The 27922-nt window shown below is 35.7% G+C and overlaps 1 protein-coding gene across 1 annotated transcript in view; it reads left to right on the top strand.

The window, feature by feature from the left end:
• Positions 1-957: 957 nt before the first annotated feature.
• The window catches only part of Orp8 (Oxysterol-binding protein-related protein 8), a 61335-nt gene continuing 34370 nt past the window's right edge, over positions 958-27922 (top strand). The window contains exons 1-4 of the mRNA XM_089103052.1: positions 958-1185; positions 8226-8407; positions 17497-17675; positions 20692-20869. Coding sequence (XP_088959178.1) covers positions 1029-1185; positions 8226-8407; positions 17497-17675; positions 20692-20869 — 696 coding nt within the window. The 5' untranslated portion in view covers positions 958-1028. The remainder of the gene's footprint in view (positions 1186-8225; positions 8408-17496; positions 17676-20691; positions 20870-27922) is intronic.

Here is a 27922-nt window from a genome sequence, read left to right as displayed (position 1 = left end):
ATAAATTCACACTGTCAAGAGACAAAAAAAATTATAGTTATTTCAAATGAAATATAAATTTCCCTGTCAATATTTACCATGAAACACAAAATAATATTTAATAAACTATTTAAATGTTGACAAAAGGAGTAAATTTTCATGATAAGCCTGACACTCAATAGGATCAGTTCCGAAACTTATGTAGTTTTATGTAAATAAGCAAAACTATTAAACAAGCCGATTCTGCTTTCCCCATAAAGTGATGGAAATAATTTGCTTTTGTTTTAAGATTTTCTTTAGTCGGATTATTGTGTCAGATAGATGCAGCGGGCTGCCTTAATATCGATTCTATGAATAATGAAAAAAGTCAGGATTTTTATATTCAATGTTAACCATACAAGGTCGTAACCAGGATTTTTTTCGGAGGAGGTTTTACTCAAAAAAAATTGTGGGGGGGAGTTACACAAAAAAACAACTCAAAAAACGCATTCAAAATTTGTTTATATCCGTTTTTGTTACGTTTTTACGAGTCAAACAAACATTTGGGGGGGGGGGTCAAACCGGGTACCCCCCCTGGATACGGCCCTGTAACCATCTTTGCTAATAGTCTTCTTCTCTTTATTTTTTTTTTCCTATTTTAACCGCGCAGAGGTCAATTTCACTATGCCCATAGAAATAAGGAGAAAAAAATATTGATTGTTGGCTTTGATCTTACTGCCCTTGGTAAAAAAAAAAAAAAATTATAAAAAAAGAAATGTACTTGAGTATGGAGAATATTCTTAAGTGAACTTTAGAGTGCATTTAGTCCAAATTGCCTTTAGAAAATTGTTAAGTAGACAATAGGCCTTTTTTCTGTATTAAGCCTGATTTTTAGGGAATATCATTGTGCGGTATAAAATTGGGAGTCATTGAAGTTCTTTGATGTAAAAAGGTTTCTTTGAGAATAATGTTTAACGAACTTAACCTAAATTTTAGGTGCTGTAGTTCAACCACTGCCAACGTCGCATTTGATTTTCCGTGCTCCTTCAATTTCTGCAGGGAAATGTTGGATGGATGCATTGGAACTGTCGGTGAAGTGCTCTTCAATTTTGATTACAACTATGAGCGAAGACAAATCTATCAACTTGGACGAATCTGACATTGAAAATACTGTAACCGGGTTGGTATGGAACGAATCTGATGTCGAACGCCATTTTAAGGACCAAGGTAAAAAAAAATTAAATCCTACAAAGGCATGTTTCGGGAATTCGGTATACTAATTGATAGTATAGCTTAGGCATTATCAATAGTGGTATATATAAATACATAATCTACTACGACCTTCCCACAACAATTAACATTGTATACTGAGATGCCGTCGAATAGGCCTTTGTCATTACCAAAATGCATTTTCCTACAAATGAGCGGTGAGCAATTAAAAAAAAAGGTACAGTTTAAGAACCGCTGGTTTAGTCGTTGCCTTTGGTCTCATAGTAATTATATTTGATTCGATTAATCAAGGTTACAGAACTAGTAACTATTGGAACCTGGTAAAGAGCAAACCGAGGTCCATTGTAAACGAAGTTAAAAACGCATTTTCTAAGAAACTGTCATGTGAGAAACATTTCCCATTGAACACTGATTTAGAAATAAAAACTATTATTCAGGTTAAACGTTCACTAATAACAATTATGAGACTTTTTTTTTAGGAAATTTGGAAAAAAACCTACAGCCCCTTAAACATGACGTCAGGTCGAAATAAAAGCACTCCATTGGAATTGCCGTCGTTGAAAACCTTTAACTTTTTTAACGTTTACACGTTTACAGCCCTTTAACGGTTTAAAACCTTCAAACCTTTAACGTTTACAGCCCCTCATCTTGAAAAACAAGTAAATTCGGTTTGTTTCCATGGATAGCAGTGATGTGGCTTCCTTTTTTTCGTTTTTTGGTCCCACTTTTTTTTACCATTTTTATATTAGAGCAGGCTAGGAAGCAGAAAATTACAATATTGAAATTGCTATCGTTGGAAACTATTAAGTGAGGATTCACCTGTTTCTCATCATGGTTGTAGGAGTCCCAGCAATCTCGTAAGGAGTGAACCGCGGCCCATGGAGACTGTTTTTTTAAACGTGTTTTCGGAGAAATTGTTACGTGAAAAAAAATGACAATTCACATTGAATGAAAAATCGTAACCTTTATATGGATTCAACAGAACAATGGTGTCTACTTTATAAACAAATTCTGAGAATTTTGAAAAACCCTGAAACCCCTCGAACATGGAATCGAAATAAAAAATGGACCGTGTAAATTCGGCAATGAATAGATTTTTACAGTGCGGTAGTTGGTGGAAAAGACAAAAGAATTTCGTAGAAAAGCTTATATAGCCTTTGTGGACTTTAAGGGTGCCTTCGATTCGGTCGAACCTGAATCTATATGGCTTATAGTCCACTCCCTCGGACTGCCAGCCAAATATTGTCTATTCCTTGAAAAGCTATACAAGGAAACCGAGAGCTGCATACAAGTGAATTGGAAGCAAAGCACGTCATTCACCATCAAAACTGGTGTGCAACAAGGGTGGACTGTTGCCCCAGAATTGTTTATTTGTGTCCTAGACCACATCGTGACTCGAACAACCGATCAATTCTCTTTTAGCCTCCAGTTTGGAGATCGACTCCTGACCGACGTCGACTTCGCAGACGACCTTGTGCTCGTTACTCACTCCATACAAACGCTGATAGATGCTCTGAACGAAACGTATACTTATTGATGTTGATTTTGCTCTAATTTGGACTTGATTGTCGGATTATCGGATTGGATGTACTGTTTTGTCCTAGGGAACTGGATGGATGAGTAGGGTCTAGACCTTGTTTAAGTGCTCATTTATTTCAGTTAGGCCTACTAAAGTAGGAAGACAGTTTTTTTTTTTTTTTTTTTTTTTTTTTTTTTTTTTTTTTTTTTTTATAGCCAAGTAATTACCGTAATACATTATATAACTCATCCGTGAGCTCAGTCCTGCTCTACGTGGCTGATACATGCCCCCCTCCCAAATCCACCATCTTGAGTACGATAGACGGCTGCCAGACGAAACAACTCTGTCGAATCGAGGGGCTTCGATGGGACGGTTTTTTGAGTAATGAAAGGTTCCTTCTCCTTACTCACCAATTTCCATTCTCAATTCAAATTGCCCAGTGAGCTCTCAGATGGTTTGGGTATCTCCTTCGGTTGCCACCGACAGCCCTGCTAGGATCATATATGACTTTGACCCCACATCGCATGGTTCGTCGCGCCTGAGGGGTAGACCTCGGACCAGGTGTGGAAAAAGTTCCAAAGCTGCAAGTAGCAGAATTCAACAGAATTCCAAAAGCTGCCAAATCTCCCAACAAATTTCAAAATCTGCCAACAAATTTCACTAGGCCATAAAAACTGCCAAGTAGCATTGCTACTTTGCTACCCCACTTTTTTCCATGGTGGCCTCGGACCAAGTGGAAGGACAGCCTACAGAAGTTTTCCAACATGGCCGACATTGTTGATGACGAGGCCCCTCTCATAGCATCAGATTGGTCCACCTGGAGGAGTACAGTTGCTACGCACTCTATGCCACGCATCATGTGGCAAGAGCCTTAAGTGAAGTAAGTCAGGTCAAGTATTGGAGTCCACACGATGCGGCCATATTTGGGAATAAAACATGCCTCGATTTACTTCGACTCAAAAGACACTAACTTTAAAATTGTTAAATAGTGAAAATAGCTAATTCCCTTATTTTTAGACATAACTGAAATATATTACTTTGGTATAAGCCATTTTGGAGACCCTTGGTGTCAACCATTTGGAATTTTATTTGCACAAAGAGGATTTTTTTTTCTAAATAAAAGGTGAATTTAAAACCTAGAACCTATAAATGTTCATTCGCAACTCCAACCAAGATAAGATACTGGAGCTGTAGGGCCCTAGGCTAAGTTGAGACTAGCAGGAAACGACCAAATCTCTTGGGATTTTCAACTTGAGATTTTTTTCAAGATATGCTATAAGATTGATAAGAAAACTTCGAAGGCTCTTAGAAAATTTCGTTCTAAAAAACTTCTTTATGGATTTCTTTAAAAAAAAATCAAGTCAAAAATAGCGACAAATTGTATGGTTATCAACGTCAGTATAATCGCTAGATGTAATTTTTGTATTATGTGTTTATCCTTCATCAGAAGACAGTATTTTCTTTAATTTTCCATGCCACTTATTAGCGTTAAATTGAAATGGCTTAAAACTGTTTCTTTTTGACAGCCATAATGTTTGACCTTCCCATTTCATTGAAGTTTCTTTGTGTCTTTATGCTGTAGTTATTAGCTAAATTGTACAACTAACTTATTTCTTTTCATTGCTTCCTTGGATTACGGTAGGATCTGAGTTCAGTAGTGATGATTACAGCCCTTATCGAGTAGCTAGACCTCGTTTGAAAATAAGAACCAAACAACCTTACTTGACAGTACCAAAGATCAGGCGTGGCATTTCCCCTGCATTAATAAAATCCCTCTCTAGAGGACTAGAAACTTTTCAGGCTTTACGGCAAGGAGGAAAAAGCGAAAATTTAACAAGATTGGGGGACGGTTTACGATCCAGCATGAGTAGTACCCCTTTGGGTTATCTTACCGATTATACTTGTACTGGTAAGGCGGATTTATAGTTAATGAGTGAGACTACAATCGCTTTTAGAACACAGTTCCTCTTGTTCACTTGCTCTTTAGCTCCCTGTCTCTCTCTGTATTTTGCTCAAATTTCTCCGCACATATGGGGAGGAGAAAGGTCTCTTGACTGATCCGAAGGATCCCCAACAGGAAAATTTAGAAAAAGTTTTCAATGCAGTTTAGAGGCATGAAGATTGTATAGGGTCTACCATGGGTACTATCCTTTTGCATTTTCTTACTGATTACACCTGTACTGGTAAGGTGGATTTATAGTTAGTGAGTGAGACAACAATCACTTTTACAAAAACGGTTCCTCATATTCACCTGCTTTTTAGCTTCCTGCCCTTTTCTATATTTTGTACCGAATCCTTCACACATACGCAAAGGAGAGGGGTTGTTGATCGACCCAAAGCACCCTTAACAAGGAAGTTTAGAAAAAGTTTTTGGTGCAGTTTATAGTCATGAGGATTGTATACGGTCTACCATGGGTAGCATCCTTTTGGATTTTATTATACTAGCAGTGTGTTTTTATAGTTAGTAAGTCTGACTATAGCCGCGTTTTCAGGCTCAGCGGGTTCGAACACGGGTCGTTCTCATCTGGTTTCAAGTTTCTAGTTTTTCGTCTAGTTTCAGCGGGTTCGAAGGTCCAACCCCGTGTTTGATGCACTAGATGCACTGATGCACAACGCTTGATGCACTAGACGAAAACAACCCATCTTAAAAGACGGGTTGTTCACGGCTCAGCGGGTTCAAACTTGGGTTGTTCTCATCTAGTGCATCAAGCGTTGTGCATCAGTGTATCTAGTGCATCAAACACGGGGTTGAAACTTCGAAACCGCTGAAACTAGACCAAAAACTAGAAACTTGAAACTAGACGAGAACAACCGTGTTCGAACCCGCTGAGCCTGAAAACGCGGCTTATAATAGCATTGACAACACATATCTTCTTATGCAGTTGCTCATTTGATCCTTATGTTTTCTTTCCGCTTGCTTCTTGCGTTTGACTTATTACCTGAATTTTTTTCATGTTTTGCGTGTTAATCTTAGAGGCTGATACGAAATTACATCAGATATATCCATGATTTGTTGAATAAAGTTGAATAAAGGAAACACGAGAAAACATAAACAGCCTATAAATTTAAAAGAGCCCCGAGCTTACTTTGACAAGGTAGATATACATCGCATGAACACGACTTGTGGGGTGTGGATGAAAGCTTCCCTGAGTGTGTTGATTAGTGTTTGTCTACACTAATCTGTCTACACACATACACTACTGTCTACTTTATATACCAGCAATAGACCAGGTATTGAATGCATTGAAAGAATGGAAACAGATTATGGCTCTTCACCGGTAAAAATTCTGTTGTGGCACATTGTGGCACATTATCTCCTAAAGATACTAGCTATGATTTGTTGACAAGTGTGCCTACAGAAATTGTTTCAAGGAAGGGTAAACTCTAGGATATGGTTCTAGGGGTTAGGGAGATCCCAAGGTTCTTTTTGTAAGAAAAATGTCTTTTATTTTTAAATATAATATCTTATTTTGTACTTTTTATGTATCTGGTCTTTTATTACGATGATTAGTTACCCACTTTGCCCCCTTCCCATGCTCATCATTTTTCATTAAGTTTGTAATCCGTATCGTTAAAAATTAGGTAGTTATGTAATTCGTCTTTTGTAGTTCTTTGGGCTTGTTTTTCCCTATTGAATGGTATTTATCTAATAAGTTCTTACCTTCAGTTTTAATTATTTTACTACGTTAATATTGTAAACAATAAATAAAGTTTATCAAAAAATTTGCATAACCCAAAAAAATGGCAAGACGAATTCATCTTTTACTATCAGACTCGAAATATGTTCTGATTCCCAACACCTAGCTGTTTTACGAATGCAAGTTTATAAGGGGGGTATTAGGAGAAGGTGAAACTTATAGATGAGCAAACTTTATATATTTGAAATCTATTTCCCTTCCTGTCTATAATAAAAAACTTTGGCATGTAAATTTTCAGTTCAAACTTCACAGAGATGTTCATCTTGGAATAATTTAGCGTTTGCTATTCTTGAGCCACTATAAAAACCCACAAAGCTCATGTTATTCTTTACGCAAATACACCCACATGCAAATATTTGGCTAACATACAAAATTTAATCAGTGATATAGAGCCATTATTTCATAGTTTGTAGTAGTACCTATGGATACGACAAAACACATCAAAAACAAGCGGGTCGTGTTAGCGCTAGTCTCTCTCCTAATTCTCGTAGTATAGTATTAATAGCACTAAATATAAAAAGGACTAAGGTGTGTAAAGTTCCAACCCTTATGGAGGGTGTATCAGAGGGTTTAGACTCGGAAAGGCGAAGAAGGAAAAGACAATAAAGAAAAGAGAATTTCCGAGCTCAAAGCATAAAATTATCCATTGAGAGGAGTGAGGTGGACCGACCTCTCATCTCTTTTTGCCAGACATTTTGAAAGATGGAATCAATTTTTGTAACTCAGGTAACCAAGATTAGAATATTAGAAGCTGCAGTGATGACAGTGGTCAAATATGGCTCTGAAGCATGGACGCTCCGAAAAGCGGATGAAGATTTGCTAGATGTTTTCCAGAGAAATAGCCTGTGGATTCTTCTGGGGACCCGGCTGACTGACAGTGTTTCAAACATTAGGCAGTATGGAAACTGTCGTGCAATCCCAATTTCTAGTGCTATAATGAAAGAAAGGTTGAGATGGCTAGGGCACCTTGTGCAGATGAAGGATGACATATTGCCGAAGATTGTCCTTTTCGGCCAACTGTCTAGGGCTAAATGGAAAGCAGGTCGTCCTCGTCTAGGGTGAGAAGACTTCATAAAGAAAGATTTAAAGGAAATTGAAACTTCCTGGGAGAGTCTAAAAAGGGAGGCTTTGGATTGGGTGTAAAAACGGAGGCAATAGATAGGGATGGAGGAGGAGCGTGCGTAGTTGTGTTGGCCTCAGGCGTATTGGTGCTGCGGTGAGTTGTTAGTAGTAGTAGTAGTAACTAGAGTTTTTTTGTGTGACTTTGTTAGTTTTTGATTGCTTCACACCAGGAAATGCTGGTTAAATTAAAAAATCATGTTACTCTTCTAGAAACTATGAATTGACTGAAAAACTGGTCCTTGCAACACTTTGGCATAAACGAAGAGACTCAAAAGCTTATAAGTTGGCATCTATTCTATGGCTAACATGAATACAAAAAATTGATGATAATCGTAAAAATGGTAAGGCATGTAAAAACACTATGTGAAAGGCTATTGAAATCTATAAACTAATAATGTTCCAGCAGAAGCAGTGATAAATTGTCACGAAAATTTCGCTGCCGACCATTGCAGTTTGAGTTGCTTTGTCAAATAGTTTGTTGAAAAAGAAGTCGAAAAAGATCGATTATACGGGCAACTTAGCAGTTCTTTCTACACAACAGCATCATTTTCAAGCTTTATGGTAAATATAAAAAAATTCAAATCTAGATAAAGGTAATAGAAAATAAGAAAAAGGAAAACCATTACAAGGAAATGATGATAAAATGACAAGTACTTTTGAAAATCATTTTTTGACCTATTAAAAATTTTATTGGCTAGATCTCGATGAAGCCAGTCACAGTGAAGTAGACGGTATAAATGATGCCGAAAGTTTGTCTACCACAGCTGGTCCCGGTGATATTCCCTCCGAAACAGAAAGTGAAAAGGACGAAGGGGAAGGTTCTGCTGATGAAGTAGTTGAAACGGTATATATGGAACAGGAGGAAGGGTTTCTCGGAGTTGTAAGTTTTTTCCATTCTCCCTCTGCCTCTCTCTCTCTCTCTCTCTCTCTCTCTCTCTCTCTCTCTCTCTCTCTCTCTCTCTCTCTCTCTCTCTCTCTCTCTCTCTCTATGTTTTTCTCTCTCTGATGTTTACGTTAGTTTGGCTTTATTTAAACAAACAGCTAAACAATTCAATAATTTAAATCTGATATGGATATAAAAATAGTAATTATAAATGAAATAGATGCAAGGTTCACGCTTGACCCGTAAAGTATTCGGACAGTGTAAAGTTAGCAAACAATTCTTACTACATGATATGAAGAATAATTGTACCTAACATATTAAGCATGCAGACCCGCTATACTTTACCCCCCCCCCCCTAACGTGCAAATATATAGCCCAAATTTGTTTCTAAAGTATTATGTTTTTATCTTACTTTGGTATATTTCATTAGAATTGATCTAAAGAACATTAGGTAGGGCGTATAGCATACAAGTACCCAAAATATTGTGTGTACTAGGATTTTGTTTGGTTTTTTCTTTACAGTCAAGATCCTGCAATACCGCTGGAAATCGAGCTGGATCTCTCCACCACATCTGCGTATGAAAAAGAGAAAGTTAAGCTAAATTCTGACATAAGACCGTAAATTGCTATTTTTTCTTATTAAAATCTAAATAGTAAGCTTTTATTTATTACTTTAATATGAAAACCTTTTATTTAATATAAATAAGGTTTTTCAGGTTGGAAAAAAGAGGTTCTTAACTTTGATGTAAAAACCAAATCTAAAATATAGTCTGATATCTGATACCTCAAGATATGTATCACAATCCGACGTGAAACTGTTTTTTCTTCTTTTTTTTTGCAATGAAAATCTGGCTACCGAAGCAAATTTTGACTCCGGTACTAATACATAAATCCCCTGAACTTTAAGCCACATGACCCTCTATTTGAACTTTATTTACATGTTTTTCGATTCACTTTATGAGTTTTTGTATAAATATAGTTTACAGTTGTAATATACCTTATATACTACATATATTTCGACTACTGAGCTGTTCTCTCCTTTCTTGTCTGATATCTACCTCATTTTCACCGTTGCCAAGACTGTGTCTTTTCTTTTTCTTAAGTGCTTAAACTGTAGACCTATTAAACAGATGAATAAGCATGCCTTTTCAAAACTAGAACTTGTTCCATCTCCAGGCAAAAGAGATCGATAAATCAACCTGCACTGGGAAACGAAATTGTTCTTAGATGGAGTTGGATCATGAAAACAGATAAACTCTTCAAATTAGGCTTCACCGATTTTGTTTTACTGTTTACATAGAATTTATTCATATATTTGTTACCCATTCAAAAGACAAAATAAAGAAATATTATCATTCTATAAATGATTTTTTTTCTGAGGCTTAGAAAACAATTGTCTGCCTTACCTTCGAATCTTGCAACTCTGGACAAAGTGTGACTATAGACAACGATCCAACGTTAGCCCAACAATCTTGTATATATTAAATACAAAACAAGTTTTTTTTAACTGAAAGTAAGTAGCGACATTAAAGTTAAAACGAACAGAAATTATTCCCTATATGAAAGGGGCTGTCCCCTCCTCAACGCCTTGCTCTTTACGCTTAAGTTTTTTATTGTTTAAAACTATAGAGTTGTGAGAAAGTCAAACTTTAGCGTAAAGAGCGAGGTGTTGAGGAGGGGACAGCCCCTTTCATATACAGAATAATTTCTATTCGTTTTAAGTTTTAATGTCGCTACTTACTTTCAGTTAAAAAAAAAAAACTTGTTTTTTTTTATTTAATTTCAGAAAGTTTTTGAATTAATGCAGCTTTGATTTTGGCTCACCGTGCATGAATAATTAAAACGAAATTCGTATATTAATTATAATTTTTTTTGGCTAAATGACTTTCTCGAAATTTTGTTCTGAAGTAACTTACGAATTAACTTACGTAAGGAATTTCTATATTCGTATGTTTTTATTACGTATATTAGGGAGTTCGCCTCTAGTCAATACCTCACTCTTTACGCTAAAGTTCGAATTTTGTTCGAATCACAAACCCCTGAATCACAAAGGTCGGTTAATTAGAATAGAAAGCTCTTTTGAAAGTACTAAAAAAACTTTAGCGTAAAGAGTGAGGTATTGACTAAGGAGCGAACCCCCTTATATACGTAATCATTCTGTTCGTTTTAAGTTTTAATGTTGCTCCTTACTTTCGGTTGAAAAAAACTTTTTTTTTTATTTAATTTCTGATCTTTTTTTGCAAATAATGCTGCGAAATCTGGCACCCCCCTCATAGAAATGTCCCTTCCCCAAGGAAACATCCTCCATGGAAAGATTCTCCACCGTAACCCCTATCCCGACAATCCCCCCCACCAGAGAAAAATTCCTCCTGAAAACGCCTGTATACTTCCCAATAACCAATGCTATATGTAAACAATGGGCAAATTTTATAACTGGCAGCCCTTCCCCCAGGAACTGTGGGGGATTAAGTAATCCTCGAAGACATATTAACTAAAGTTTTGACTAAGCTGAACGAAATGGCTATCTCAAAATTTTGATTGGGTGACTTTGGGAAAAAATGAGCATGGGAGGGGGCCAAGCTGCCCACCAATTTTTTTGGTCACTTAAAAAGGGCACTAGAAATTTAAATTTCCGTCTGAATGAGCCCTGTCATAATATTCTAGGACTACTAAGTCGATACGATCACCCCTGTGGAAATAAGAAAATATACAAAAAAAGAAATAAACACGCATCCGTGATCTTTTGTCTGGCAAAAAGTAAAAAATTCCTCATTTTTGTAGATAGTAGCTTGATACCTCTACAGTTGGGTTCTCTGATGCTCTGAATCTGATGTTATGATTTCAATTTAGGTTCTATGACGTTTAAGAGGTTTTTCCCCCTTTTTTCAAAAATAAGGCAAATTTTCTCAGGCGCGTAACTTTTCATGGGTAAGACTAAACTTATATATTTAAAATCAGCATAAAAATGTGATTCCTTTGATGTATCTATTGGTATCAAAATTCCGTTTTTTAGAGTTTCGGTTACTATTGAGCCAGGTCGCTCCTTACTTACAGTTCGTTACCACGAACTGTTTGAAAGAAAGAAAAGAAGAAACTTCACACACCAGCACTATTGTGAAACTCTTGAAAGTAGAAATTGATGGGTACCGTCATTGCCGATTACAAAAATCGAATTTATCCTTTCAAATAACTGGCTGTTATTCTGCGCAGTGCGCAAGGGTAGCAGTTTAATATCTTTCAATATTAAAAGAGTCCTGATAATTAGAAGAATAAGACATCAAAACATGTCTTTTGAAATAAATATATTATTTATTTATTTCGAGCCCATCAAACCATACAAACAGCACACAAAGACGGAGCACAAGAGAATAAAAAAGAAACATCCAAACGTAAATCGAAACAAATAATAAAGATTATGTGTTACAACACTGAACAGCATTCACATATATATTAATTCAGACGTGACTATTTAACAAGGGGTTGTTACAGATGAAAGCCGATTTTACGGTTACTTTTCGAAATAAGTTTTGACAAAGCTATTTCTGGCTTGGCTATTTGTGGATTAATGCTGAGTATGTGTGCGTCACATTCTTACCAAATACATGTTGCTCTCTCATTTTATTTAGAGTAGTGACTGAACTGTCTTTCCGTAAAATCCAACTCACACGCCTGCCTAGCGTCAATATCCAGGCATAATTATTTTCAGCCAATTATATTTTTTTCCTCTTTAATAAACAATCCTGGTTGATGTCTAGCTAAACACACGTGTGAACTGGACTTTACAAGGACAAAAAGGAAGAAAATTGGAAAAATTGTTCTCAAGACAATGACTGAAACCAACAAAACCCAAACAAGATTAGCCAACACTGGCGATTAGCGATAAACACCGTTTCAATAGAAAAGAACAAAAATAATGGAAGCCAAGAATAAAAAGATAGAATAAACAGAACAACTCATAATTGTAAGCTAATTTTTACAGCTATTATTTTTAGTTTTTTTTCCATATTTCTCCTTTTGCTTCTATTTCTGAATTTCCTTTCCTTCTTTTCTTAGTTACGACCTAAACCTTAAATGCTCGATTAAAATATATTCCAATAAATCTTTCGCATGAGACAAACTACATTGATGAACAAGTTTTCTTTTTAAGACTGTGATTTCTTGTATCGCCAAGGGAAAGCGATCGATAAATTCACTTGTCGAAAGGAAACTAAATTATTTGCTGGTGTTTTTAACAAATACGAAAAAAACTACAGAATTACATTAAGTACTTGTAACTGCCTTGTACTGACTTGTCAAAAAGGAGTTTGTTTCAAATGCCAGAAACTATGAAAAAAGGGAAGAAGGATGCAGTAGCAGAGCGAGGATTTTTGTTAATCGGTTCGGGGAGAAAGGTGGATCCTTGGGAGAGGATGGGGTTTCAACTTTAAAACAGTCATTTTATTTTTTTTTTCATTGGGTCATTGAGAAGCGTGTCTTTTTATCGAACTTCTCCTGTTCTTCAGCAGAACTCTAGCAAATTCTTCTTGAAATTTGGGATTTGCAAGAATTTTTTTCTCCATTCTGCTTGAGGTGTTTTTTTTTATATTTTAATGATCAAATCTCTTTAACGACTACAATTTGCACTTCAAAGAAGATGAATTTGAACTGCTTTAGACTCAGCTTCTTTAAATTAAAAAAATAAACAAAGAGAATGTGAGCTATCACTAAATTCCATGATAGTAAAGGCTACCATGAGACCTATTTCATGCAGAATTTTCATTTTATTGTATGAATACTATGTATTTACAATATGAAGGAACCAGCATATAAGCCTCTTTCGGTGAGAACTAGACGATATCCTGTCCTGCCTGACATCAATAGTTCTTGGAATAACTTCTGCTGACCATTCTAAACTGTTAAATGCTGTGTAACGGACGATCTTCAGCGACTCCTTGTCCCGTTTACGTTTATGTCTCCTCATGACTCGTGATCCTCTTACGCCACAAATTTATTTGCTTTTGCTCCTTTCTCCATAATTATGAAGTAAGTAATGGTTAAAAAGTCAGGATTTTGCGGTCTTTTGTATCTTCGTGACGCCATAAAGTGTGGTCAAGCAGTTTTGCTGAACTCCTTTTGATAAGTCTTGTTTTTGACCAAAGGGGTTCCTTACAGCATTTGATGCTTTTGATCATCCGTTGACATGGATAATATAACGAAGGCTTTGGCTGAACACGTCCATGACTCCTGCTTTCTCAGCTTAGAGTGGCCCTGCTTCACTGGGGTATGACAGTATCGTTCGTACAATAACTATGTTTATCTCATTTTTTTCTAATGGAAGTCTCACTTCTATGCCATAGTAATTTTGCTAGATTTGTGAAGACTATCCAAGCCTTTATAACACGAACAAAGATATGGTCATCTGCTCCCCTGATGGTTTTATTGTGGAGGGAATATGCTTGTATTTCTTTACATCATCTATTGCATCACCATCTAGGAAGATCAACATTTTGCAGAATGACTGCCTCTGAGGTTAGTAGTGGACCAGATCAATCATGTCTTGTAGAACATTGATTATCATTTCCATTAAGTTGGGGGAGGGCGATGGGGCTCTTAACATCAATTATTATTCTTGGATCATGAATGACACATGGGATACGAGAGATATTTTTAAAAGATATTAGGGCGTTTCCAGATGAATCCCATAGAAATTTATAATCGGAAACGGTAGTGGGAGAAGATATCACAGTTAATTACTCAACCTTTCTTTAATATAAAGGAAACTAATTTTTTATTTAGCTTTTATTTTAACTTTGAATTCCATTACTTTGAGACAATTTGTATTTGATCGTGTGCATATTTATTGCAAGCAACGGGGACATATAAAGAAGCACAGGGCACTTGCCTACTTTGTGGAATTTGGTGAAATTGAATGAGCTGTTTCCTTTTCCCATATCATGCTTTAATTTAGAGCCTCTGACCCAGTTCGAGGTTTAATTAAAACACTTGTGGCTTCAGATGTATTATCGTCAGACGCTTAAAGCCTTCAATCCTTATTTAATCAATCGATTGTGATTTAGTGAGAATCTGTCAGAAGTCGTGATTTGTATTTAATTGTGTGCATATTAGTTGCAAGCTACGAGGACGTGAAAAGAAGCACAGGGTACTTGCATGCTTTTTGAAAATTGATGAAGTTGAATGATGTTTCCATGTCCCTTGTCATGCTCTAAGTTAGAGCTGACCGAGTTCGAGGTTTTATCAAAATGGTTTTGGACTGTATTCGCTGTGCCTAATCTGTAAGAAATATTTACATTATATTCCTAAAACCTTCAATCTCAGTTGATCAATCAACTGTGATTTAGTGAGAGTCTGTCAACACCCCCTGATTTTGCAAACCTTATGAGCACTGCTCTGGGATGGCTAAAAAAAGAAGGAAAGTGCTTGTAATTTTATTTTATGGTAATTTAGTCCGTTTGGAATGATTACCCTCTAACTTTCATTAAAATCCAAACCTAACTTTTCGGGCCATGCATTTTCAGTCTTTTCGGTCTAACATACAATACAAGAATACTTAAAAATATACTACTAACAAAAAACTAACAAGTGTTCGATGTAAATACAAACCCTCGGAAAACTTCGCTAATATTGTCCAAAATTTTTGTAGCCCTGAAATGATTGTTGCTTCACCTTTCTTGTTCATTTGTTACTATTTGACTTTTTGCGCAGGAGTCCGTTTCTAATCCTGCTTGTAGGTATTTTTCCATACGAATAGATGGTTGATAGGCTAACAGGTATGAGCGCTGTTTCGAGATATCAAATCATCCTCTATTTTCTGATTTTTTCGGTCAAAATATTAACTGGTTAGTCCAGTGAAACACTACAAGGATCAAGATTGGCATATGATACATGGGTAACACACAGGGCAGATACGTCTAAATTTGTGTGGAAAATTGTATAAAATGTAAAATTATTTTTTTCCTCGTTTTGACCTAGTTAATTTCCAGCTAAATGGACTTCGCGATCGATTCATTAAGGCAATGTAACCTAGAACACCAATTTTATTGATTTGTCCCGTTTTCGCATGGATTAAGTGATATACGACTCGGTATTTGCTCCTGAAAATCATAGCCTCATCTGCGGTTTACAACTTTTAGAAGCCTGTTTCAAGCATCTAAGCCTGCATCTAAGTATATAATCTTAACCGGATTATTTTAGACCAGAATTTCTAAGACCTACCATATAAGCTTCCTAAAGTTGAAAATCTGCAAATATTGGCAGCTTTTTATTCACCCTAGATATTTTATTGGGAAAGCTCCTTACCCATTGTCTTACAAAAATGACCTCCTTCGGCAACTTTAGTAGAATCACTTTTTCTCCTGAGTTCTAAAGAAATCAATCAACGGATTGAGAATGAACAATTGTTGTCAGAATCTGTTAAGACCAACCAGAAAGAAAGATTTTCAACTAGAAAGATAGATGTTAGATGTTCCATGGTTTCTTAAAATCTGTTCGTCTCAAAGTTCTTGTACACCAATCAATTTTCAGCCTCCACGAATATTTTTAGCATAAGAAAATACATACAAATTGATATAAAAAAGTCTCCAAATGAAGAAAATTAAGTCTCCAAATTAAAGAAAAATGTCACCATGTTATTAACACGAATTTAAAAGGGTGCGTTTAGATTGAGGTTTCCTAAACCGTTTAAAGTCTTTACTCCCTTTTGTCATGATGTAAATTGAAAAAAAAGAAGAAAAATCTTACAGAAAATATGGAATTTGGAGATGAGTATACTATGCTTTCTTTTCGAAAGGTTAAATATGGTCTTGATACCTTAAGGATAATAATGTTTAAATTTCATAGTCTACAAATACAAGCTGTAAATTGAACCATATTATCTTAATCAGGCTCGTCACTTATTATGGTTATTGTTATTATAGGTGGATTAAAAAACTGAACCGTGGTTCAGATCACAAAGGCCCACTACCTCCAAATCCCAGAAAAAGAAAAAGAAATATAGCAACAGTAGCCGCTTGGCTATTGGTGCCCCGTCGGGCGTGGTATTTTAGGAGAGGGATTACATCTCTTTTTTCCCCTCTGTAGAAGCGAATAATGTGACGATGTCCACAATTTTTTCCCCTATTCAGAGAACCCTACTTGTCAGCTTCAGACCAGCTTGAAAGAGAGGGGAGAGATACCTATCGCTTGTCAGCCATCAGCAGTAGGTGGCTTTTGATCCTTAGGACCGGCGCTAGCAAGAGTACTTCTTTCTCCCGCGTCGGATCGCTCCTTAAGGGATGTTGTCTTACACCAGGGTCGGTGCTTCATCTTTCCGGGAATATTGACCCCCCCCCCCCGGGCACGATTTTGGCAGCCATTACTGGCCTCAGTCCATCCAATCTTGACAGAGCATTCCACAAAATACCCTGCCTCATGCACAGGGTCTGAGCAGGACGATTAGTGGCTGGAAGATGTCTGAGATTAGCAGTAGCAGGACCCTATTCGTCCCTACTACTCTCAGGGGCACCATGAGAATGTTGTCACCGCCGCCCTCAGGTTCGTCACTTAACGCTGTGGAAAAAGCGTAGAATAAAATAAAGGTTTAACCACGGAGAAACAGAGACTTTAGTTGTAAAATATGCTGTGACTAAAAAGCTTTTCGTTGTTTTTTTTTACTGGCTTAATACTTATAAATAAGGAACGAATGTGACTGGCTTGTAGAAATAGGTTGCAACAATCTCTGGTGACGCAGAAGACTTCGGCTATGTGTCTTATCCTGACAAGATATGGATTGACAATTTGCTTTACTCGTAAAAACGAAAAGAATGATTGATTCTGTCTTCTGGGAGGGCAAAGGCCCGCTTTGAAATTTGCTACTAAATATCCAGCCTATTCTAAGGACGAATCTAATGTAATTTTTTCTGTTAAATTGCTGTTATTGCTGTTACTATTATCTCCTATCTTTTATTCCTGTTTTTTTTTAAAATTAAATCAGCTTTTTTATTGAAAAAAAAAATCATTTTATATATTTTTTATATTTTTATTTTATTTCATTCATTTATATTTAATTCTACATTTGTTTATCATTTATATTTTGCCTTCATATTTCTTAGGCCGGAGAACAGACTGAAGAGCTTGCAGATGAAAATAAATCCTTCATTTGGTTTTTATTGAAACAATTACGGCCTGGAATGGATCTGTCAAAAGTGGTCCTTCCAACGTTTATCCTCGAGCCTAGATCCTTTCTTGATAAACTTTCTGATTATTATTACCACGCTGACATCATTGGAAGGTATAAAATTTTATATAAAATTTCTATAAAATTTTGGATACAGTCTCTACAAAGTTTGGATCCAGTATCTCAGTAAATAAACTAGGATAGTTTACTAAATAGTACTCTGCCTAAATTTGGACTTGTACGATACATTTTTTTTTATCGGATTGCTATTGTATCATATTGATATTGAAATTTTTCTTTTATTCAACAGATAATTTTCAAAATTTATTATCAACTTATCTGATATGACAGCTTGGCAATTGGATATCTAACTCTTTGTATTTTTTCTAGAATAAGTCACCTTTAGGATATAAATTAATTTAATAAAACGTTCACCAGAAAAAAGTTTTTGAAGAAAAGTAAAGAGCGATATTAAAACCTAAAACGAGAAGAAAATAGTCATATATTAATTCAAGCTTAAAATGAATAGAAATTACTATGAATGAATGGATGAATCCTAAAATAACTTATTTTAATAGATCTTAATAGAAATTAAGATGAATAATCAAGTCAAAGTTAATCGAAATGTTTTTTTTTATGATAAGCTACGATATGAGGCAATCAAAACTGACAAGACTACATATGTCTGGATTTCTCAATGAATCTTTTTTTCGTTTCGTTTTGTTTGTTCGTTTTTTTCTGTTAATTTGTTAGGAATTTTCCTTTCCATATACATCGTTCGTCGAAAACGGGAGGGAAATACTGTAGAACTGAAGAACCATTTCAATTGGTCAATATCATCAGTTTTTGCTTGTTTGATTTTCTTTTCTTTTTTTTACGACATCCGTCATGTTGTCACTCCGATAAAAACTTAGGGCCTGATATGCCAATGGCCAATTTTTTTTTCTTTTTTTTACTTGGTTATCTCTGTTGAATTTCTTATTAAATGTACAAACGGACCAACTTTCGGGGATGACAAAGCTAACTGGATTGTTACATGTGAAAGCGGAGCCCCCGCTAAATCTTTTGTTCATGAGCTCATATTGCCTAGTGCCTTGGTAAACGGCGGTACTAAGCTTGCCAGAGGAAGGGGAGGGATTGTGCTACTTACTATTTTTGTGAAAAATAATATGTAAGTTGGGTGTATAAAAGAATATTTTCTTTGAAATTCTTTGTATAACTTGTGTAGAAAAATATATATAACTCAAATTTTTTATGAGCCAACCTGAAAACACATTCTGGCTCTTGGATTTATGGTTAATTTCCAATCAATCAAATTATTATAGTATACAGTTTTTATGAAAATTGTAACAAGTATGACAAGCAGTTTAAAATTTATGGTAATGGGGGGGGGGGACTTCCTGACCTGAATGGAAATAAAGGGACAAAAGGGTTTTGAAATCGCTGAGAAGTTTAGTTTTACCTTTGTTGATGATCCGTGTTTATAGTGGGTGTTGTTCTTTGTGTTTTTCTTTAAATGATTAACTGATTTGTTTTTTCCTTTTTCTTTTTTTTTCCGTTGGTAAAGGCTCCCGGATGTGGAGTCGAAATATTCGGAATTTTTTTATTAATTAGTGTTTTGTTGTTGCTTTGGTACGTTTTAGTACGTTTGTCACTGTTTTATTTAAATTAAACTCGTTTTCCTCTCTTAAGGTCTCGGGTGTCCACAAAAGGTGAAACTGTAAAATTGAGCTGTAAAAACAAAATTCTGACACTTCTGGCAAAGAGCCTTTTCAGCCTTTGTTCAACCCCCCCCCCCCCTCCACAATCTTTCCGCTGCTCCTGTTGTAATTTCTGATTTTTCTACCTTATAATTGTAAAAGAGGAAATGTTTTAATTAGTTTTGTTTTCAGTAAAGCAAAAATAACGCAATAGTATTTAGAAGGTTTAAGCGAGGATAGGCTCACCCCTATTCGGGTAAGTTCTGTTCATTGTAAGTTTGACTTGGTTATCCATTTTAATTTCTCTTTGTCTCGCTCCCTCCCCGCACCCAACCTAACTAGCCAAATTTAGTAGTCGTTCTCTTGGGCCATTTCTGGAGACGTTCCTTCGAGCGTCCTGGATCTGCCGCATTTTATTTCAAAGAAGAAAATGTTATATCCTTTTTTCGATTAAAACTCAGTAAACGATTATTTACAACTATTCTCTTTGCCTCTGACAGAGACTATCTGTCTTGGCTTTACTCTAATTAGCCATGGATGTCAAGTTTTTCATAACTTCCACAAAGTTGATTTTAATTCAAAACCAGTGGAAAGTGGTTCATGTTTAAGCCTAAATAATCATGAAATAAAAAAAAGATGAAATATGGTTTTAGACTAATATTGTCGGAACAAAACAATTCTTTTAGCTTTAGACATGCCGAAGACACCCAATTGAAAAAAATGAATGGTTCAGTCCATGAAGCTTTAAAAAAAATTTTTGTACAATTTAGGTGTTTACACTTTAAACCTACCTTCTACTTAAGAAAAAAGTTAAAATGGATCACAAATAAAATTAGCACTACTCATAGGGTGTTGTATTTATGACGTAACAAGTGCAAGATGCCAATTTACCAACTATAAGAGAGTGGTTTCTACATTATGTGGGCCAAAAAGAGCAAATAATCATCAGTAAATTAACACGAAGCTCTTTATTAACACAAATTAATGTAAAATATAATTTAATTTTTTTTATATACTAAGTGTCAGTTGCCAGTTTGGCCAATCTGAATGAGTCTTTTGGTGTAGATTATTCCCTAGTAAAATCAGGTTAAGTAAGTAAATAGTATTTGAGGTTTAGCAATCATAAGCAGTGCAATTTTTTGGAACTTGCCCTTCAGAATTAATAAACACAGCAAAAAACTAAATAAAAAATGGGCCTATGATAAGGTTAGCAAAAAAAGTCACCGCGTCAAAAAGGTCAAAAAGTCAAAACGGGTAAAAACAATTAAAACCACGGACTTTTTAACGGAATTAAACAAAAAAATAACCTATACAGGCTGAGTCCTAGTCCTGAAGTTTTAACCGTCACTATTATTATTCTCTTTGTGAAAGGGGCGCTACGCCCTTTACCTCATGAGAAGCATTTCTAATGGTCCTGTCTCACATTTTAGAGCTGCAACGGAAAATGATCCTTTTACGAGAATGAAAACAGTGGTTCAGTGGTATCTCTCTGGATTCTATAAGAAGCCAAAAGGTTTAAAAAAGCCCTATAATCCAATCCTCGGGGAAACATTTCGTTGTTATTGGCAGCACACAAATGGATCCAGGACGTACTATATAGCTGAGCAAGTAAGTTTTCCCTGGAAATTCGTTATTTATTCATCTATAAATGTTGTGGGTCCATATGCGTAATGAAATCATTATATGGCATATTTTTAAGATATCTGAATGGGAATATTTTCAAAGAATAAAAAAGAAGAAAAGTGAGATTGGGGTTTTTAAAAGAAAACCGAAGAAAATACTGGATGAAACAAAACGGATATTTCGGAAGGACAACTGCTTCCCTTCTCCAGTAATATTAGAGAAAGTCTCAAAGAATCAAGCTCACATTTTTTGAGCAAAAGCGCGAAAGAAAACCCGATAAAAATAAAAACACAGAAACAAACAATTTGGAGAACAGAATGAAAAAAAAACCCGAATTTGAATAATTAAAAACCTAACGATGCGGAAAAAACAGTAGCATATAAAATTAAACGGATTAAAAACATCAAAAACCGAAAAAACCAAGTCAAAAAGCTAGGCTCTCACCCATAACCAAACGACTAACATATACATGGTTTTTATATATACAGGTCTGGAAAGTAACAGGATTGAGTCGTTTTAAAAAACATTTTTTGAGCCAATCGTTGCAATTCTTTAAAAACCTTCAAAATAGGCTCCTTCTGCGTCAATGCAGCGCTGCCAACACGGTTTCCAAGCAACGAAGACGTCACGGTATGCATTCTCCGGAATAGCCTTGAGAACCGCGGTGCATGCGGCTTGGATCCCCTCTGTCGCCTCAAAATATTTGCCTTTCAAATGCCTTTTCAGGCGAGGAAACAATAAAAAGTCCGGCGGGCCACATCTGGGCTGTAGGTCGGCTGCGGAAGCGTTGGGATGCCAGCCTTGGTCAGGTAGCTGTTCACGAGAAAGGCGATGAGAGCCAGGGTGTTGTCGTGGTGCAACTTCAAGTCGGCTGCGATGTCTTGTAGGATTAACCCTTCGTTTGAGTCTCTTGTGCACTTCCACATAAAACTTGGTGTTGACGGTTTGTCAAGGAGGAAAAAATTCATGGTGTACGGTGCCTTTGATGTCAAAAAAGACAATGAGCATCGTTTTCACTTTGGATTTTTTTGAATTTAATTTTTTTTTTGGTTTAAAAACTCATTAATTTTTTAATCAATTTTTTTTTCGTTAATTTTCAGAAATCAGCCGTGTGGTTTGTTTTTGAATCTGAATGCCAAGAATTGAAAAACAACTAGTCTAAATCAGTTATTTCAGTCGGATTCATTCTAAACTATTAAAAAATTGACCAAGAAAGAGGAACATAAAAGACAACAATAACAGATATAAAAGGATTATGGGGAAGAATTAAACAAACTACTGCTTAAAACTCTTAATCATTTGTTTTGGTGAAGTTCAATTTTGAAATTGTGTTTTGCGATTCGTATCGCTATCGATACGCTATTGATTCGCTATCGAGACTTTGGAGTGCGCTACATAAAATTTAAAAATTTATGAATTTCTGTACAATGGGAGAGGCAAAGTAGGTGCTTAGCAAATCGAAAAAACACCCATCTTATTTTGAGCTGATCAATTTTGTTAACAGTTTCCAGAATGATGTGACTGTATCTGGGGAAGTGCAGTGGCATTATAAAGGCTTGCAAGAAGCACTTGGCTAAACCGAAGTTTGCTTAAAATAATAAATGTGTAAGTCTCTGAAATTTGGTGTTTGAGTTGATCAATAAGAAGCTTACGGATGTGGCAAATAAAGGAACCTATGTGGAGGCTGAGATAAGTAAGGTGGTCAACTAGATGTATAGAGCTATTCCCAAGATGTCCAATTTTTTGTAAAGCTATTAAGAGGACTAAGACCTACAATTGGAACTGGTTTATCCATTTTAAAATTAAAAAATATGATTTTGCATTTTCCAAAGTTGAATTGCAATCCGAAAATTTCGAAAATTTCAGTGACCCGTTGGAAGGTTCGGGTCCAGGTAATACTTAAAATATCACCAGCATATCTTTCCAAAGACAAAATGATTGAAGATAAAATCAGATAGAATCGGCACAGCTCTTTGGCTTCGATAACACAGTTATTGAAAGACGGGATGATGTGACTGCTCCTTGTCGGCCCCCTTCTTAACTGAGACAAGTTTGCTACAAGGGACAGGTGACCAGTGGTGACAGTTCACAAAAATGTTGAGAGGGGAGGGGGCAAGATGTATTTTTATAAACCTAGGGGTGGGTAATTTTGTAGGTTTTCGATTCCTTTCGATGAAAATACAAAATGAGGTATTTTTCAATGAAAATACCAAAAAAGGTATTTTTCGAAATCTAGGGAGACCCCCCCCTTCCTAATTGGCACCACTATGGATGGTGTGGCCTTATCAGGTGAATATATAATCTGGAATACAAATTCGCAAGAGAACAGATGATAGCGGGATTTACTCAGCACTGAGCAGCTTTCTGAAGCAAGGCTGCGTAGACAAGAAAGACGAAGGCGCGTTTAATGGTGTATCCCGCAAGGATAAGACTTTCTCCTGAAGCATCAGTATCGATGAAAATATTAGCGGTTACAGCTAGGGAATCAGCACATCCTGATACTCGCTCAAGATCAAACTGATATGGAAGAGTGTAACACATTTCTTTGAGTTCTCTTAAAATCAGCAGCTCAAAGAGCTTGCAAAGGAATATAACGGTAGTCATCAGACGAAATGATGATCACTGGAAGTCGGACTTTCCTTTTTATTGGAGCGAGGGCAAGATCTCCATACCAGAAGGAGGAAGGAACTATCCACTGGGTGAATATCATCGGTATAAGAAAAATGTGCAATATTTCGTCACTCTTTCTTATTCTGTGGTTCAGACAGTAATTGGTAGCAGTTAATGGGAACTTGAGAAATAGCTCTTGGAATCGTTTTCTCGTTTTTATCTTAATTATTATTTTTTTTTTTTTTAATAATTTTCATATGATTTTTAATTCTTATTAAGCCAATGTTAAAGTGCCATTGTTTTATCTTTTTATGCCTTTTCCTCAGTCTTTGATTCAGATAGAAATTGGCAACAGTTGATGGAAATCTTGTACTAATCTTCTACTTGCTAAAATATTTTTTATTCACTTAAATTAAATTTCATTTTTGACCGCTATATAGTTAACTTTTTTTATTGTTCATCTTTATGTTCTTTAATCTTGTACTAATCTTCTACTTGCTAAAATATTTTTTATTCACTTAAATTAAATTTCATTTTTGACCGCTATATAGTTGACTTTTTTTATTGTTCATCTTTATGTTCTTTAATCTTGTACTAATCTTCTACTTGCTAAAATATTTTTTATTCACTTAAATTAAATTTCATTTTTGACCGCTATATAGTTAACTTTTTTTATTGTTCATCTTTATGTCCTTTAATCTTGTACTAATCTTCTACTTGCTAACATGTTTTTATTCACGTAAACGAAATTTTATTTTTACCATGCAGTAGACTTACTGGTGCCCCTTTAAATAAACTTGTTTCTTAAATATGTACATTTTTAAATGTAACAAATTTTATATATTTTTTTAATATTCCTTTAAATAAGTTTTTTCTCGAAGATGTGTGTACTGTTTGCTCTAATTTTTTCAGTCATAACAAAACAGTTCAAACTTGTCTGGAAATGAAAGCGGGAACGGATAATTACTTTGCTATCGCCTAGTCTCCCCATTTTGGTGTTTTTTTTTCCTTCTAGAAAATAGACAGTAAATTGAGCGTAAAGAGGCTCTGAGAAAATAGCTATTCCCGCTATTGTTGGATATTTGGAGAATGTCCAACATACATGGTTAGCAACGGACTGTAACATAACCAATGCCTCAGATACACTGAAAAATCTATTTTCCATGTAATGTAATTGTTAGGAACAAAAAAAGCTCTTAGTGCAGTCGTGGCCGAAACTATTAGGAATGGCTAAAATATTTCCAAATCCCTGGATGTTCCCAAAGCTTTGATGTATGTATAAATTACTACACATTCTTTAGTTTCCTATTTTCAAAAAGGAAGTGGGGAACCGGAAAAGCTGATAAAAAATGACGAATTCTACGGAAAATATAGAATTTTCCTATTTTTTTGCGGGGAGGGACACAGGACCAAAGCCTTTCCCCTGCGGTTGTATCAGCTGTAAAATAGTAATAGAAACCGGGTTAATAAGTCCGTTTGATCACTTCTTTTATATAGTGCTTTACCTTTGGATGATTAGTATATGCCAATTAGTATATGCCATTAGTATGTCCCCCTTCTTTTTGAACCAGGAGGGTGCTTAAGCCTCTCACTATATCAAATTATTAATTTCTGCAATTGTTCAAACCACCTTTAATTGTGGGTGTTTCGCCTCACCTCTTTTACTATTTGTGTTCCAAGGTAGATATCATAGTAGGGTACATTCTACCCTGTTCTTGAAACTTGGGGTGTGTAACTTCTATCTGGGACATTTTTTAATGTGATTCCTGACGATTTTTGTACCTGCAAAAGTTTTCATTTATTTAATTAGAGAATAATTGTCCATTTGAGAATTTAAGTAAGCAAAAGTAACTGAGACACAATAATAATAGAAAGAGTGTTAGCCAAAGAAAAGATATAATAGACGATAAATTTCCTTTCAGATAAAAACCCCGCTTGTTTGTTTATTCCACCAGGAAATAAATTGTCTTATGTCATAATCGCATTGAAAATGAAGGGTGAAAACGTTGCTAGAATTTTTTTCAGCGCTACAGAAAATAATCTTTGCGCAAACAACGCTGCCACCTTTGTCTGCCCTGATTTACTAGCTAATATTGCTGTGATTATCCTCTTTACAATTCAGTTTTGGCATTCATTAAAGAGCATTTGCTGAAGAAGAAAAACTTTTTTGATAACAGAACCATTTTTTCCCTCGGACATTATTTAAGTGAAATGGTAAATTCCCTTCAATAGGAGTTCTTGTTACATCCTTATTTACTTCAAGTCTTCTAACCCTTTAATAGAACAAAAAACTTTCTAAAGCTACAAAAAAGGTCGTTTTGATTGAAGATATGGTTGTCAAATCAATTCTTGACCTGTCAAGGTTTAACTTCGAATAAAGAATATAGCTATAGAATATAATTTTGCTCAATCACCCGACAAACTAATTCTTCTTTGCATTATGAAATCGATAATCGTCTTTCTCGTCAATATTCTGAACATTTTTGTAACATCGCTTTTTTTAATTCATGATCTTATAGTAGTAATTTTCGTAACAATAACGTAACAATTTTTTAACTTTTTAACTTTAGTAATTTTTCCAAACATATTGCTGATGTACGCTTTTGATCCTCTTTTGGCGCCTTTTATCACTTTAATAGTCTAGTATTGAGGTGCATATATTACTTTTTAGTCAATTGATCTCCCCCTTTAACTGTTCACAGAAGAATCCAACTTAATACCCAAATTCATTCTTGAGATACGTCTTCTTGACAATTTGCATGTACATAGGGTTTTGATTTAATTCAAATTCCTCTTCAATACTCTGTCAAATTTTCACCTTCATACACGTAGCCTTAACTGTACTACGATCATAGTAGTAGTGGTAGTAGTAGGAGAAATAGTAACAGTATCAATGTATTATTATTAGTAGTATTAACAGTAGTAGTAGCAGTATTAATAGCAGTAGTAGCAGGTACATTTTGCCTTTGGTCAAACGAGCATTCCACTCATGATGCCCCTGAAGTTTCCTTTTGGTACGATAAGCCGATCCAAAAATATTGCTGATAAGCCCGTATCGGCAATCTGTATGCATATAGTATGTTTTGATTTAGTTCAAATTTCCCCCCCCCCATCCTTACCTCAGATGTTTATTTCAATATCCTAAGCCTTAGTAATACTCGCTACAAAAGAAGTAGTTTTAGTGACAGTAGTAGTAGTAGTAGTAGTGGTAGTAGTTTTGATAGCAGTAGAAGCAGTGGTAGCTGTAATAGTAGTAGCGTGCAAATATTGCCTTTTTGGTCAATTGATCACCTCCCTTATCATTTCCTGAAAGTTCCAAATTAAGATAGTCAGTCATTCCTGAGTTACGCCCTTTTGACAACCCATATGTATATATCATGTTTTGATTTAGTTCAACACTCCCCTTAATTACCTTAGTATCCTTAGTACTTTTGAAAAAGTAGAAGTCAAACATGTACACCTTTTTTCATTAACACATACTATATGCGAACAATGAACAAATTGCCTAACTTACAGCCTTACCCTGAGGCCTCGGGTGGGGGTTGACATCCCCAAACGCATATTTGTTGAAACTTTCAGCAATGCTGAAAAATAGATGTCTCAAAACTTTGTTTGGATGTTTGTTTTAGGAAATGATGGGCGTGGGAGGGGGAGCTGATTGCTCTCAAATTGCTTTAACTCTTAAAAAGGACACTATAATTTCAAATCAAATGAGCCCCGTATGCAGTTTATCCTTATATGACCCCATTTCATTAAAACCTTATATGACCCCAGTGTATAACTTACAACCCTTATTCCAGGCTCTGGGGGGTTGTGTCAACCCTGGATGCATTGTTATATGTTCTTTTGACTATTTTGAACATTATTGCTATCTCACAATTTCAATCAGATACATTTGGTCAAAAGAGGGTTAGTTGACTTTCGTCACTTTTGACTCTTAAAAGGAAACTAGAACTTCTAATTTCTAACCAAATGAGTCACCTCCAAAGTTATAATAATCATCCCTTCCATAAAAACCATAAATGCCCCAAGGGCATAACTTACAACCCTTGCTCCCAGGCTCCAGGGGTTCGTATCAACCCCAGCAGCCTTATTATATGTTATATCTTTGGAATATTTTGAATAAAATGGCTATCTCAAAATTTCGATTGGATGCATTTCGGGAAAATACGAAGTGCGAGGGGAGTAGCTGCCCTCTGATCATTTTGACTCTTAAAAAGGGCACTAGTACTCCTGATTACCAATCCAATGAGCCTCCTCCGAAGTATACACGACCACCTTTTCTATAAGAATCTTATATGCCCCCAGGGTATAACTTATAACCCTTGCCCTGGGGGCTGTGGGAGATGTCATCGTCAAAGAAACAGTTTCGGGACCCTTCAACTACGTGGAACAAAGTTGCTATGTCAAAATTTTGATTGAATGTGT

This window comes from Artemia sp. Qi Xiang Cuo, chromosome 2, assembly GCF_049724085.1.
Source record: "Artemia sp. Qi Xiang Cuo chromosome 2, ASM4972408v1, whole genome shotgun sequence".
In the NCBI taxonomy this organism is placed as follows: Eukaryota; Metazoa; Arthropoda; class Branchiopoda; order Anostraca; family Artemiidae; genus Artemia; species Artemia sp. Qi Xiang Cuo.
Note: the sequence above shows the minus strand (reverse complement) of the source record. Positions and strands in the feature narration are given on the sequence as shown.